Source organism: Lytechinus pictus, chromosome 2 (assembly GCF_037042905.1).
Source record: "Lytechinus pictus isolate F3 Inbred chromosome 2, Lp3.0, whole genome shotgun sequence".
Taxonomy (NCBI): domain Eukaryota; kingdom Metazoa; phylum Echinodermata; class Echinoidea; order Temnopleuroida; family Toxopneustidae; genus Lytechinus; species Lytechinus pictus.
Window position 1 is genome coordinate 21108169 of NC_087246.1, and position 16626 is coordinate 21124794.

General features: G+C 35.8%; 1 protein-coding gene across 1 annotated transcript; it reads left to right on the plus strand.

Moving 5' to 3' along the window:
- Positions 1-5548: 5548 nt before the first annotated feature.
- Positions 5549-16213, plus strand: LOC135157444 (uncharacterized). The gene is made up of 9 exons (XM_064112746.1): positions 5549-5654; positions 6394-6679; positions 6977-7174; positions 7769-7862; positions 9909-10088; positions 10322-10522; positions 11055-11235; positions 11659-11735; positions 13007-16213. The coding sequence occupies exons 2-9, from the start codon at positions 6498-6500 to the stop codon at positions 13277-13279; spliced, it is 1386 nt and encodes a 461-aa protein (XP_063968816.1). The 5' UTR covers positions 5549-5654; positions 6394-6497; the 3' UTR covers positions 13280-16213.
- The last annotated feature ends 413 nt before the right edge of the window (positions 16214-16626 follow it).

Here is a 16626-nt window from a genome sequence, read left to right on the forward strand (position 1 = left end):
TTACCGAAACGCGGGTGGAGTCCACTCTCGATAAATAATCTTAGAATACACTCGCCATTCAGTTTGGTATTGCTGTTGACTTCCATTATGCGTCTATATTCAGGTTTCAATCCAATTTCATCCCGAATGCTAACAAATATACAATAAAAAGAATAAAATAAAATAAGCCACTTTTATAGACCAATACTACTATGTACAATTCGTGTACTAGTATTTAGTCCGTATAGTTGCGGTACGGTAAAGCAAGTTGACTGCAATTGGCTCTATGAGTGTTCAAATTCAATGAAAGGAATTAATTATGTCCAAATCTTTTCTCATTTTATAGTATAGTACTAGAATAGGGTCTAAAAGGAAAGAAAGGTGGCGTTATTAAATGGCAATTGTCTCCCTATTGTTGTGTACATAAATAATAGTCGAAAGAAAAAAAATTAATGAAAGAAATGACTTATGCTCTTATCTTTTTCTAGTACAAGAAAAGGGTCTAAATGTAAGAAAGATGCCGTTATGAAATGGCAATTTTCTCCCTTATTTTTGTCACCAAATAAGTAGACTCATCACATTTAGTTTTATCATGTTTATTGTCAACTTGAACTAGAAAAGAAAAGGGGAGGGAACTGTGGACGCGCGACTGTGGACACTTAAATTAATTTGATTAAATATGGTAAGATTGAATAAGCAGCAAAGAAAAAATAATTGAATATTATTTAATCACCTGGGTCAATCGAGTGTGACGAATAAACCTAACCATGGCTACACTTTGTAATTCCGAAGATTCGTTATTCCGAAGGTTCGTCATTCCGAAACACGTAAATTGCCTATGTACCTCGATGTTGGTTAATCCGAAAACGAAAAAGGGTTAGTTAATCGAAACATTTGTGGCGTTATTTCGAAGGTTCATCAGTCCGAAAACGAAATAAGGTTCGTTATTTCGAAGGTTCGATAATCCGAAAACGAAATAAGGTTCGTTGTTCCGAAGGTTCGTTAATCCGAAAAATGAAATAAGCCGGGGAAACCGGAAGGGGGCGATTCCACACTAGAACTTCAAAAATCTAATAAATTTAAACATGCTTTCAATAAGTCATAAGTAGTGTAATATTTCACTATGATACCTAAATTTTATGAAAATTATGAGTTTTAACCAAAAGTGAAGTCAGATATAGTTTTTTTTGGGGGGAACAATGGAATTTTCCATTTTCAATAACTTTGCTTATTAAATAGTCAAATGCAAACACTGCCTGAAACAATTATTGGCAAAGCACGAGAAGATTGAAAATATTGCAGGTCAATGGAATAATATATCATTGATGGTTCCAAATAATGTCTACAACATTTTCATGATCCATAATAGGGGCAGCCCTGATTTTTCCGAACCTATTTTTGACAATGTCCCGTACGACACATGAAAATGCAAAAGTTTTTTCTACAATTTTATTTTTGATGATGCAATTCCATAATATCAGTTTCTCTTTCTTTGACCCATGGGTGATCGATTTATCCCATAAAGATCTAATTATTGCCCTTCATTTTTCAATAATTGTCCTATTAAAAGTTGTCCCGTACGACACACATTATATAATGCATTTAATTGCAGGATTTAGATTCAGAAACTATAAGTTGTAGGCCTATTTTAATTCAAGTAATTGATTTGACATAAAGTGAACTGAAAAATACTTTTTTATCTCCATACACACAGAAAAATTAGGGTACATTTGGGGTACATTTCGAGACATTATCACCCACGCGATCATATTGTACCCTTGGGGTACTGGTTTTTAGCCAAGAACAGCGGATTCTTGCGAGGGGTATAATTTTGAACCTTTCTTGTGTTAAGATTAGTGTGGTTTCCAGACCCATACATAAGCTTTATATTACATAAATATTAGATAATTCAATTCCCAATGTATGATTAACGCATTAAACATGAATATATATTATTTACTATGCGATTTAGCCCTAAGATAGTGTCATTCTTGGTAGAATATTTAATACTGTTCAAATTAAAATAAGAATCATCCTTAAATGGGTTTTAAAGATAAGACCATGCCGTCAACTTTGCCGCCAACTTTGAGCCGGCGTGCAAGACGCTCGTGCAAGCTGTGAACGGTGGACGCTCGTGCAAGCTGTGAACGGTGGTGCAATTTCTCTGGAAATCATTGTCAAATCCGTCTAAAAGTGAGTATTTTCAGCCGCTTAGCATCTATTCTCTATGTTATCATAATTTTGCCAGAATATTGATCTTTTACCTGCAAATTTTTCCAGTTATGAGTAGCGAAACTGCCACGAACGGACGCTGGTTAGAAATTCTGACCAGTCCCACTCCTTCATTTTCGTTGTGGTGCGACTAACGTGAATCGAGACATAAAAATTACTAATTACCACTTTGACACTTATTTTTCAACTTCTTTAGTTAATTTCCTTCTGGCCAGAGCAGAGAAACTAAAAAATTGAGGAATTTAACAATGAGAGTGTGCATTTAACGTGGAATCTAAATAAATATGCTACATTATAACTTACATAGCCATATGGCATATGTGTAACTGCAACTGTTAGTCATTGGATGATACATTTTCATGATTTTATAATTTTCGTTCATCAGTTTGTTTATCATTTGACCAGAACGGTAATTATTGTCATGTTTCCTCAACCTTTGCCATTTCGATGCCCATTGTGTGGTATCCATTTACGGTCTCTGCAAAGACTGCTAAGTCATGTAGGCGCAGTTCATCAGCATGAGCCCAACCTTTATATCACATGCAATATACAGGGTTGCGTACAAGGGTTTAGCAAATTCCATTCCTATCGATCACATATGTATAGAAAGCATCGATTATTCCTTGATCTTGAAGAGAACCCTAACCACTTAGCCCAGGAAAATGATGAACAGCATTCTGATGATGAACTTGAAAATTATGGTCACGTGCTTGATGATGTGCAACTGGGAGAAAGAGATCGTAGTTCAAACAGGGAAATGCTACAAAAGCATTTGGCAATGTTTGCTCTTAAAACTAGGGAGAAATATAATCTCCCTAGAGTAGTTGTACAAGATATCATGAGTAGTGTACGTTCTCTCGTGTCATTTGTAAATGAGTCCCATACAAGTACCACAGATCACGAAGGTCCTTATAATTTTCCTGCATGTCGAGAACCAGAAGATGAACTCAATGATCTTACATGTGATACAATCTTTGAGTCGATTGGGTCCGATTTTCTTCTTGAGAAATATTGCAAGGCCAATTTAGGTTTGATAGAATCTCACGAAAAGATCTTAGGTGAAGAATTGGTAAATGGTCGGCCGGTCAAACATACAATGCAGTATGTTCCCATTCTTGAGGTGTTAAAACAATACCTTGGCCAGGAAGATGTATGGGCTAGTATGAATGCCAACTTCATGGAGGTTTCTGATCCTGATATATTAGCAGGATATAAAGCTGGGGCTCATTTCCAGAGTAGTGAATTTTACTCTGCCCATCCACATGCATTGAGGATTGTGTTGTACACTGACGAGTTCGAAATTGTCAACCCATTGGGGGCAAAACGTGGTCAGCAAAAGTTGCTTGCAGTGTACTACATGGTGGAAAATATTGAGGCTCAATATCGATCAACCTTGTCAAATATCCATCTTGCTCTCCTTGTTAGGAACAAAATCGCTCAAAAATATGGATATGAAGGGATACTTAAACCCCTCATCACTGACCTAAAGATTCTGGAAAAAGATGGCATCTTCATAAATGTGAATGGCACAACGCATCACCGCCTTGGTTCTGTCATTGCAATGTGTGGTGACAATCTCTCGGCTCATGCTGTTGGTGGGTTTTCCAGTTGTTTCAATTCTGGGCGTATTTGTAGGCACTGTATGGCATTGAAACCTGAGATCTGCACAAAATTTGAAGAAAGTCAGTTTGTTCTCCGAACCACAGAAGTACATGCATATCATTTAAATGCCATTAAAGCAGACAGTCACAATTGTTCTGTTTATGGTGTTTATCGTCCATGTGTTCTCGATGAATTGCGATATTTTGATGTTACAAAGTGTTTACCCCCTGATCCCATGCATGATCTGCTTGAGGGAGTTGTCCATCATGTGATAAGAGTTGTCCTCAAAGAGTTATTGACACAACGATGTTTGAATTTTTCCAGTAGTAAACTGCAGAAGAAAATGGAAGAATTTAAATATGGTAGAAATGATGCAATGAGCAAGCCCGTTGTAATTCAGGCCAAAAATGTGAAGCACAATGAGCCCAATATAGTTGGTTCTGCGTCACAGAAACTATGCTTGTTCAGGCTATTGCCTTTTTTGATAGGTGAATTTGTGCCTGAAGATGCAGATATATGGGAGCTTTATCTTTCTTGCAGAGAGATTGTGGATATTTGCCTCTCACCCATTGTAAAGAAATCATGGCTTCCATATCTGCAGCAAGAGGTAATCGATCTAAGTGAATTGTTTGCAAAATATTCACAAGATCAATATCCTTGCAAACTTCATTATTTGATCCATTACCACAGACATCTTTCAGACTTTGGACCTCTTAGAAACTTTTGGTGTATGAGATTTGAATCTAAGCACCAATATTTCAAGAATCTATCGTCTGTGGTCCGTAACTTTAGAAATGTTGCCTTAACCCTGACAACACGTCATCAGTCTCTCCAATGTTGGCAAATGAATGCAGGGTCATTTTTCCAGCAGCAAGAGAGTGCTCTTAGTAATTGCAGACAGATTTCAGTGCTTAAACTGCCTCGTGCTCTCCAAAGAGTTTTGACTGAAATGAGTCTTGTCCACGAAGGCAATTTGTGGAAGACAAATTCTGTGCAAGTAAATTCCATGACTTATCAAGATGATGATGTTATCATCATAGATATAAAGCATGAAGAAATTCCTGTCTTTGGGAAGGTTAAGCATATTTTACAATGTGACACACATTGGTATATATGCATCAAGGAGTTTGATACGTGCAGATTTAACAGGCATCTTCATGCATATGAAATTGGTGTAACAGAAAGATGGAGTGTGATGAAGGCAGGACCAAGAAGGGATTTCCAGAGTCTTAGTCTTTATGAGATAGATGACAAGTGCATGGTATCGTTGAAACATAGACCTTTGTTGTTGTAAGGAAAATTGAATCTTGCCCTCTATTAACCTATTTTCAGCATTTCATGCAATTATTGCTATTTTTGTGGTGTGTTCAGAAAACAGTAGAGGTCCTGTGCTGTCCAGTTTCTTTTTAGGTTTCTAGTAGTTTTTTATTTCTCTCCTTCTTTATATACTTTTTCGTTTATCTCATACATGTGTCATTTGTCTCTGACAAAGGTTCTGCTAGGACTGACTGCTCAGGCTCTTTTACTTCATGTTTTTCCAATTAACATATATTGTATTTTGTGGTTCTATAATGGCTACAATTTAAATGCTCATCTCACCTAGCAAAGAAGATTTTTTTCTAATAGTCTAGATACTGAGTCTGAATAAGTATCTAACATATTTTCCAATGCGTTCAAGTAGTTTTGCTACTCTCTAAATGGTAAATTAACAATTGAATGAATAAATTAATGTATATATAGAGAGAGATGTAGGTTGATTATACAGCCACTATCATGGCAATTTTGGGGTGAGAGTGCATCGACCCAGCTTGTCAGTTGGTCATCTCTAAGCCGGCTAAAAGGTATGTATAATCCTCTCTGAATGTCAGTGTGATACGATTTTGATGTTGATAGTGTGAAATTCACAAATTTGTCATGAATAGTGGAGGTGTCGTGGTCTAGATGTGAATTCCTGGGACTTTCTGGCAAGAAATTTTACTACATCTGCCACTTTCACCCAGGTGCTATTTGGGGACCAGAAAAAAACTTACCTGCACGGGCTTAAAGGCTCGCTCCGGCCAAGAAATATCTTGCTTTGATTAGAAGCAGAAAAATCATACGAATGGATTTTTTCTTCTGTCTCAAAGACGGGGGAAGGTGGGGGAAGGGGGAGTAGATAGAGGAAGTAGCATTTCATGAAATAACCCTTCTCATGGGATATTACATTCTATGGCAGATATTTCACAATCAACCATAGATACAATTCTTTTGCGTGGCAACAGAGATCACAATATTTCTGGTTATTTTCTCAAGTGGGCGAGACACAATATTGCTAATGCCTTGTTATTATAATAATATTATAATAATAATATTGTTATTATTATCATTATTATTATTATTATTATTATTATTATTATTATTATTATTGTTAGCAGTGTTATTTATTGATAATTACTGTCATTGTTCATGGCTACTCTATATAATAAGTGCAGTACAACAAACAATAATACTTCTCAGATATTTTGCGCACTGTTTTGCTTCAACAATACACCCAATCAAGACAATCAATGACATATCGTGCATATTTCTTTCTTCCTTTAGTGTTGCAGTATCATGTTTCTTGTGGGACTTCAAAGAAGCAGGTTATCATTGAAGAAAATGCCACAATTGATGACTTGAGGGTGAAGATTGCCTCCAAATTTAACATGAGGAGACCCGACAGCCTGCAGGTCTTCAATAAAGACTTTGGTGACTGGCTGGACCTGGAAGAAGAGGATGAACTTCCTCCAACAATGTCAAGGGTGAAGGTTTTGGATGACCCAAACGAGGACACAGAAGACAAAGCGAGTTCTGATATCCATGAAGACAGGGAGGTCCCATCAAGACAGTAGGTTATTTTTTGTCTGTTCTGTATGCATATTATGTTGACGTTATCCGCATATATTGTTCATCTTTTCCATTTTAATGCGTGAGGCAAACGCCTGGAGTAGTAAATGTCATAGACTTATATTTTTCCTCATGTTTCTTTTAATCGGATTGTAATTTATTCACTCAATGATTTATTTCTATTATTGTAAATCAATTAAGCATTTGGCTGATTTTTATATACACGAGATGTTGTTATTGCCATTAATATTATTAGTATTATTATCATTATAATTGTTATCATCATCTTTTTGCGCAGGACTTCAGTCGCTTCCACATGTCCTCAGACGCTGACATCTGAAGGAGCAAGGAGCAGCTTTTTTGTAAATTTTAAAGTGCCTGAAATGCCCCACGATGTGCAAAAACTCTTAAATGACAACAACAAGGCTGTTCTGGAAAGGAAGTGGAGGAGAAAAATTGTGTCGCATCTGTATGACAACATGGTTCAAGTGGCAGTGTAAGTTTGCGTTAAAATTTGTCTTTCTCCTCAGTGAGTTTTCATTATTAGGACATATATTGGCTCAATCAGCGCCCGAACCCTACAATAATCTATAATAAACCATATAAAGCTTATTATAACCCTACAATATTAAGTCTGTATTGAACAAAATATATATTGCTTGGTTTGTGTACATATTCAAACATTTGTATCATTATTATACATGTATACGGGCAATTCCGTAAACTGATCAACCTTTTGTACGTCCGACCTCACTTTTCTGCTATTTTACTTTGCTATTTCACTATTTTGGCCATCATCATGAAAGACCATTACACCGAGTTTGCAAATCAGATATGAATGATGGAAAGTTAATTTATGAAGGCCCTGTATGCAGGGGATCAGCTGTACATAATTTATAGATTTACCAATTTTTTTGTATTGCTTTGATGTACCCTCAAAAATTTAATCGAATCTTGTGCATGTACATTATTATGTTTGGTTCCTCTCCTCTCTCCCTCTTTCTCTCTCTTTCTTTCTATCTGTGTGTGTGTTTCTGTCTTCTCTTCTTTCTTTCTCTCTCTCTCTCCCTCTCTCTCTCTTTAACTACAGGTACCCTCATTCATGGGAGTACAATGCTGTGTGCAGTGCACTGATTAACAAGCACCCGATTTTGAAGGATCGAACCATAAATGGTTCGGGATATGTAAGTTTTACATGCGCGCATGTGTGTGAGAATAATGATAATGATTCTTGAGATGATAACATATAATAAGTAGTAAATTGTAGTGAACAAATATGCAATATTGAAACATTTTTTGTTCTTTTTTTTTCCTTACACATCTTGTGTTTCCTTACACATCTTGTGTTTGCGAGTCTGATACCACTTCAAAATGGAGGAAAAATACCATGAAAAAGATCGATTTTGCACAGATTTGACTGGAACTTGATTGTGTATTATGTGTCAGAATATATAACTTGTTAAATACCTTTTCAATCATTCCATTTCATTACGTTAAAGTGATTGGTTAACATTGGTTTGACTTTTAAAAGATCTGAGCTAGAAGGTCACACTTGTCACCTGTGTCTGTGATATGTTACAAAAATGAAGCCCAGAAAAAATTGCGTTCGAAAATAATTATTTAGTGCTTCAAAAATTGAAATATAAAGTGACCGAAAACATCATCTTAATTTCATCCCATACACTTATGTGTACTATTCAGGCGTCTATAAGACGCCTATTTACAAAATCGGGGTTTGCCTTGTAGTTTTAGCTTTTCATTCTCAATAATGGTTGTTTTCAGGGTTTATTAGTTTTAATACATGCACTTGTACATATGTTTCATCTTGGTTTGAGAATTTTTTAAATCGGCTGCTCACAAAGTTAAACAATACCTTTAAAGCCCAAGTATAGTTTTGGTAAGGATTAAGAAATGTGAATTTTTGGGATATCTACCATGACATATAGTTTTTATACACATTTTAAGACCATAGCATTTTTTCTACGAGCTAATTCTTTTGGAAATTTGAATTTGACCGTTAAATCGTATTTAGCGCCCTCTATTGGTTGTAACAATAATTTGCTTCTTATCGGGCATATACAAAGTTATTTCCAAGACTTGATTAAAGCATGATAAAAAGGAATACACAAAGAATAAATTCTGAAATTTTCATCCAATTCTATGCATGAGAAGTCGTCCTTTATCAAGAAAGAAAATATTGAATTCGCATCGGGGGACACGACGCTGAAATATTTTGCACATTTTAGGTTATAACTTTTCCAAAACTTGTTCATTTTTTGCACAATCTTTTGTACAACATGTTCATGATATCATGTTTCATTTTATACCGATTTGAAGTCAAAATTTGGTGATAAAAAATTTCGCTTTTACCAAAACTGTACTTGGCCTTTAACCCTAAATAGGCTGGGCTATTTTGAGAGTTCTCAGAGCCGGGGGGGGGGGGGGGGCCTCCCAGGCCCCCCCTCTTCTGTTCTCGGCCGTCGATCGCGCTATCGCCGCGAAAATTTGCACGCGAGTAGAGCATCATGTAAACTACAAATTACCATCGTCAGATTTTCGAAAAAATACACCGTTTATTTTTAATTAATTAATTATGCTAATTTATGCATAAAAAGGCATTTTGTTCTCTAAATCACAAAATACTAGTGATAGCAAACTAATTTTTGGTCTAAGTATTCCTGGTATCATATTTAACAATTCCACATAAAAAAAATTGCACTGACAAATTGAATTTCTTTTTTTTTTTTTTTTTTTCAATTTCTTATGTATTTCATTGTTTTTTCGACCTTTTTTTTTTATTGTTTTTTGGGCACAATTTATTACAAATATTTTTTCAAGTATAATTATGCTAAAATGAATTGATTTCTGCCACTGAAAGCAAAAACATGAATTATTATGTGAATTAATTGAAAAAACACAATTTGCATTGACTTTGTACACAAAAACACGTTTTGGAGCAGTTTTGAGGCTGACATGCGTGTATAAAATGTTACGTAATTTCGTAACGGTAAGTCCGATTATCATGAAAACGGTTTTAAAAGTTGCGGGAAACTTGAAAGAAAAAAGTCAGCGAGCCGCGTTATCAGAAATTTTCGTGCAGCGAAACGATCGCGAAATCCGTCGGCCCCCGGCCTAGTTAGGGTTAATGCAGGGTTAATTATTAAAATAACCAGGTTTTTTTTTTTAATATGCTGTTATGCTTCATGTCTCACATTATTTTTGCATTGTAGGATACAATAAAAGAGTCGCTGAGGACAAAGTTTAAACACGAGAGAGGGATTCGAACACCATCAACTGATGTAGCCAGGAGGAGGGAGTTGTATGGCCGCAATGGCCCCAGAAAGCGTGCTGAGGACAACGTGGAAAAGGCCCCATCTCCTGTTAAAAGGAAGAAGCGGGATAGCATTGAGGTAAAGCAACCGTATACTTTTTTAGAGTTATCTGTAGCATCTATCTGGCATTTCAATGTTATGACTGATTGTGAAAGAAGCCATCTATTAGATTGTTGGTTGTAATACATGTGTCGATTTATATATAGAAACAAATGAAATTTCAATCTTGTGTGCCGATGATTTTTCATGTATTCAAGAACTCATGTGACGTTTTGTTTAAAATTAATGTGCTCTTTTTTTTTTTTGTTTAGACCTCACATGGGGGAGAAGACGAAGCCAGCATCCAAAGACACATCGCGTCATTAAAAGATCTGGCATCCAAGAGGGGCGCAGACCCGTCAATTATTCAGGACAAAATGAAGCGGACGCGAAGTCATAGACTTTGTTTTATTCAAGCCAATGCTTTGCAGGATGTTCTGAATGAATATCCGATACTGAGGTTTGAAAAACAGGTTAGTACTAAATGTATTTCTTTCTTTGATAACATTAAAACTACTACGTACACATCAATCTCTTCGCGCACCAAATCAGATCTTAACGCAACATTGATTATTATTTACTATTAAAATTGTACATGTACAAAAAAATATTGAAACTGCAGAGTTATAAATATCGGCTCCTATTTTTCGGAATAAATGGATGAAAATGCAATAGATTATAGATACTGCACATCTTCGACCAAGTTAACTACTTTATTCATGTGTGATGTTCGGTTTTCATTTAAGAAATATGGAGGATATTTTGATGAAACTTAATGAAAATTAATCAGCGCGGATTAATCAAATGAAATCCATGAATTTGATTGGATAAAAAGCATCGTCTCTTACTCTTTAATAAATATTAGTGTCGGAGAATGAGGCTTGTATTGTTGCTGCAACAAGCCTCATGAAATGCCCTCCAGGCGCTAGTTATAAGTGCGCTATTGATTACCTTCTATGAACATTGGCTCATTTTGTTTAATTTGTGTCCATCCATTCTTTTTAGCTAATACGTGAGCTTCAAAATACGTATGGGGCAAAGGAAATAGCAGCCGCTATTGCCGAATCGGTTACAGCTAGTGGAGAAGTGATTCTCCGAGAAGGATTGAAGGTGCCAGCAGCACAAGAAGTGATCGAGCAATATCAGGACAAAGTTGATGGTGCGACTACAGACAAGCAGAAGAAAGGTATTTTGTGCCTCATACCTCCAATTTATTTTATGGTGTAGAGGATAGTACCAAAAGCTATGGAATTATTTGCGATATTTACATTTATTTCGGCTTACATATAAAAAGGAATTGGTACTGCTAAAGTCACTGTCGTCCATGCCTTCAAAATCAGTTAATTGCATGAGGAGGAACATAACTATCCCACATTAGTTGTCATAGTCTTTGTTTATTATTCTTATCATAATTTATTATGGTGCTCAATTTCCCTGTCATCACCCTTTCAGAGAAGAGAAGAAAAAATGGACGTGTTTCCTTAACAATTAACATGGATATTTCGTTATCTTTCCTTCATGATTATGATCTAGAAGAAATAGCTTCCAAAAGCGTAAAACTGAAATACAATGTATTTACATGTATCTATTTTGTTTGGTTTTGTTTTAGATTTACTGGTGGCATTGTCATGCTTGCTGTTTCCTTTGATATTTGGGGAAAAGGACTCCATGTACACTATAAACAAGGTAACATTCAGATTCCGCATTTAGTATCTACTTTCCTTGGGATTGATTAAATTTTGCATTTGTCGGCTTTATCTAATTGTCATTCCAGGTCATTCCAGGCTATCATTTTTTTATGTTAACAATTCTAATTTAAGATAGACACCAATTGCAGGGACTGCAGAACCGGGGGCGGGGGGAGGGGGGGGGGGGTGGGTGCTCGGGGCTGCAGCCACCACACTTTATAAAAATTGCGTGCAAGCCTATGGCAATGTGTAAAAATCGTTATCCACAGGCCCCGCACTCTCAGCCCCCCCCCCCCCACTCTTCAAAAACGTTCCATGGTGCCTGAAATGTACCATCAATAATACAGTTTAACCTCTTTATAAAGATCACTGATGCATGTATATTAAAGTAATGTTTTTGGTCAGAGTTCTTTGCATTGATTTGTTTTCCCTCCAAGGGAATAATGAATATCGAGAATCTTTTTTAACCCTATTTTAACTGGGCTTTTTGAGACCAAGTTTATACTTCAGATCTCGGCCGTGGATCGCGCAATCGCCGCAAAATTTTGCACACGGATAGAGCAAAATGTAAACTACAAGACTGTATGGATTGATTTTCCGAAAATTCCTAATTTCTATTTTTAAATAATTAATTATGCAAATTTATGCATGAAATCACACTTTCTGCTCTATTTCCCTCAATAAAGCACCTATAAGGCTAATTTTTGGTGTGAATATTCTTTATAATATCCCTCATGACACAACTTGAAAAAAATTTGGTATGACAATTTATTTCTTATGTTTTTTATTGATTTATGAATTTCTTATGTATTTCTTTGTTTTTTAGACCTTGTGTTTTCTATTGTTTTTTCTATGAAATTTATTGCAGGACATTTTTGAAGCATTTTTGTGCTGAAATAAATTAGTTTCAGCCCATCAAACAAAAAATAACTACATCTTTATGGATTCTGACTGAAATCACAATTTACATTGACTTTGCACACAAAATCACGTTTTTGAGCCATTTTCGGTCTGACATGCATGTACAAAAAGTGGTGCGGCAACATAACCACATACCCGATTTTTGCGAAAACAGTCTTAAAAGTTGCGCAAGACGTTAAAGAAAAAAGTCAGCGAGTCTCGTGGTGAAAAAATTTTGCGCGGCTGAGTGATCGCGAAATTTGTCGAGGGGGGGGGTCAAATTGACCCCCCCCTCCCCAGTTGGAATAGGGTTAAAGATTTATATGTTTTTATATTTCCGATTGGCTTTCTCTTTCTCAATTTTGTCAGGAACCCCAGAGCCCTACTCCTACCCTAGTGATATCAGGGAACCCCTTTGAATGTCGTGATTTAGCCATATTCATGGACGGGATAGAAGTTTGTCGAGCATCAGATCTCACATCCGGGTTTGTTGCAACATTCTCAAGTTTTTATGTGTTTGGGGTCCAGTACCCACAACGTGGAAAGAGGACCCTACAGCTATACCAGAAATTTTTTGCAGGACTGGATGATGGAAGTCCCCTACCACCCAGAGTCCAGCGATTTCTTAACAGCCTTGTTTAGACTGATTTATTTCTGGTTGGAAATTCCGCCGTAAATTTCTATTATTTTGCCCTAAAATTAAAGACTGTTCTGTGTACATGAGAAGATTTACACTCTCTTGCTACATTTGCTGAGATGAGGCAAAGTTTTGTATCAACTCAAACATTTTAATTTATTACGATTGCTTCATTTATTTTATGTGCTGAAATGAGGCCAAGTTTTGTTTCCTGTATCAACATGATCAACTCAAACTTTTTTTATTACACCTGCTTCATTTATTTTATGTGCTGCAATGAGGCAAAGTTTTGTATCAACTCAAACATTTAAATTTATTACACCTGCTTAATTTATTTTATGTGCTGCAATGAGGCAAAGTTTTGTATCAACTCAAACATTTTAATTTATTACACTTGCTACATTAATGTGCTGAAATGAGGCAAAGTTTTGTATCAACTCAAACATTTTAATTTATTACACTTGCTACATTAATGTGCTGAAATGAGGTCAAGTTTTGTTTTAAAGGGGTACTAGCCCCTGACATTATCGTGCTCTCATTGAATAAAGAAAAATCAGATGAACAAACTGTAAAAATTTGATAAAAATCAGACAACTCGCTCAAAAGTTATGAATTTTCAAAGTCACCGAGATTTGACGATCACTGCCGCTCATGGGGATCAGTGCGATCGGCAAAACCGACGGAATCTGTGACGTCATGTCGGACAACTCCTCATTCACTTTGTACATAGAATATTTAAAAATTGATCAATGTCAAATTTAGAGTGAGGTTGCAGCATGAATCTTTTCAAAATACAAGCAAAAACAATATAGAAATGCTATACCGCAACCAAAAAATGGTATTTTGTTGACTTTTCCGAGAAAAAGGAGAAAATGTGAAGTTTGGTGTACAGAGTGAATGAGGAGTTGTCCGACGTGACGTCACAGATTCCGTCGAATTTGCCGATCGCACGGATGCCCATGAGCGGCAGTGATCGTCAAATCTCTGTGACTTTGAAAATTCATAACCTTTGAACGGGTTGTCCGATTTTGCCCAAATTTTCAGTTTGTTCATCTGGATTTTCTTCATATCCTGAGGTGAGGATAATTCCAGGGGTTGGTTTCCCTTTAATTTATTACATTTGCTACATTTATTTCATGTTTTGTGTGCTGAAATGAGGCTAAGTTTTGTTTCCTACATCAACTCAAACGTTTTAATTTATTGTATGTGCTGAAATGAGGCCAAGTTTTGTTTCCTCTATCAACTCAAACATTTTAATTTATTACGATTGCTTCATTTATTTTATGTGCTGAAATGAGGCCAAGTTTTGTTTCCTGTATCAACTCAAACATTTTAATTTATTACACCTCCTTCATTTATTTTATGTGCTGCAATGAGGCAAAGTTTTTTATCAACTCAAACATTTTAATTCTTTACGATTGATTCATTTATTTTATGTGCTGAAATGAGGCCAAGTTTTGTTTCCTGTATCAACTCAAACATTTTAATTTATTACACCTCCTTCATTTATTTTATGTGCTGCAATGAGGCAAAGTTTTTTATCAACTCAAACATTTTAATTTTTTACGATTGATTCATTTATTTTATGTGCTGAAATGAAGTCAAGTTTTTTATCCTATATCAACTCAAAAGTATTAATTTGTTACATTTGCTACATTTTAATGTGCTGAAACAAGGCAACGTTTTGTTGCAAACGTCAATATAACTATTTAGTGGGTTCTTAAAATCGTTACAATATGAGTTTCTGGTCACATGGTCAAGGTCAAAGGTTACCAGAGGTCATCAAACTTTGGTATGTCAAGCCAAAAACATCAAAAACTTAACTTGGAGGTTATATTTTAGAAATGTCAACGTAGGTTTAAAATTTTTTTGTCTCTTTCCATGAAACTTTGTAATTAGGGTCATTAAGCATCACCAATCGTTCCGTATGCATTAGTAGTGTGGGTGGAGTCATTGTTGCCATGGTAACCATGGTTATATTGAAAAAAAATTAAAATTGTCTAGTAAGCATTCTACAGACCAAAATTTTCATCCAATCTTATTCAAATTTGGTGTGGACGTGTATTATGGCAAGTGGAAGTAAGCTGTCGATTCTTGGATATGGGCAGGGTCATTGTTGCCATGGTAACAATTTTTATAAAGAAATAATGAAGATTTCAGGGTGAGCACTCTACAGGCCAGATGTTTCATCTGCTCATATTCTAATTTGGTGTTGATGTGTAATATTAAGAAGCCTATTGAATTAGGGTGTGGGCATAATCATTATTGCCATGGTAATCATGGTTTTTCAGATTTCTTTTAGTCATTGTTTTTGTCCAGTCACATTCAAATTTGGTGTTGGGACTGTATTATGGTAGGAGTATCATGTGATATTTCCTGATTTCTTTGTAAAAGTGCTGCTGCCTGAAGCAGGCAAAACCACCAGAGGCACTCCACTTGTTTTTTCTTAGATTGTACTTTTTAATATAAACTTTTGTCCATATATTTCCTCCAAAAACAGATACCAAAACTTTTAAGATACCGATGCGATTATTTTGTACCTTTTCAATGAATGAGAAAATATTTCTTTCTCATCATTTCTCGCAATAGGTGACACTTGGTTCAGCTGGTTTGTTATTTACATCACAATGTATAAGCTTATAGATATTCCACACGTCAGATTGCCTTGTATGTCCACAAAGAGTGTGAGGCTACATCCTTTTTGCTTTACATAATTATTATTGCTCGTCTGAAGGCATGTTTACAGATTTTGATTAAGTCTGTGCCAAGAAATGGTGTTTAATATGTATGATGTATTAAATGTGTTGAACTCCAAATGTATATTCACTACTCTCCTTTCTAGTACATGTACTGTAATAGCTCCTCATTGGCATATACATATACATGTGTCACAATTAGGACCTATTGCAGCTCATTTGAAAATATTATTATAACTATTATTATTATTATTGTTGTTGTTGTTGTTTGTTAGTTGGTTTGTTTTTATTGTGTGTGTGTGTGTTGTGCGTGTTAGCGTGTGTGTGTGCTGTGGGTGGGTAGGTGGGTGTGTACGTGTGTGGTTGTGTGTATTATTTGTACCAGCAAGGGAATGAAATTGTACCAACGGGGTGAAAAATTGCACCCCAAACATATAAAATTGAACCAAAAAGGGTATAAAATCGTACCACAAAGGGTATGAAAATGTACCTAAGGGGTCTGAAATTTGAACCCTACATGGAGGACATTGTACCAAAAGGGTGTAAAATTGTACAAAAGGGGTATAAAATTATACCGTAAAGGGTATAACATTGTCTCAAAAAGGGTGCAAAATTGTACCACATGGGTAAAAACTTGTACCAAATGGGGTATAAAA

Coding starts and splice junctions, on each gene's coding strand:
- LOC135157444 (XM_064112746.1), top strand. CDS start 6,498: ATGAGGAGACCCGACAGCCTGCAGGTCTTCAATAAAGACTTTGGTGAC. Junction 7,175..7,768: donor AACATGGTTCAAGTGGCAGT/GTAAGTTTGCGT, acceptor CTTTAACTACAG/GTACCCTCATTCATGGGAGT. Junction 11,236..11,658: donor TACAGACAAGCAGAAGAAAG/GTATTTTGTGCC, acceptor GTTTTGTTTTAG/ATTTACTGGTGGCATTGTCA.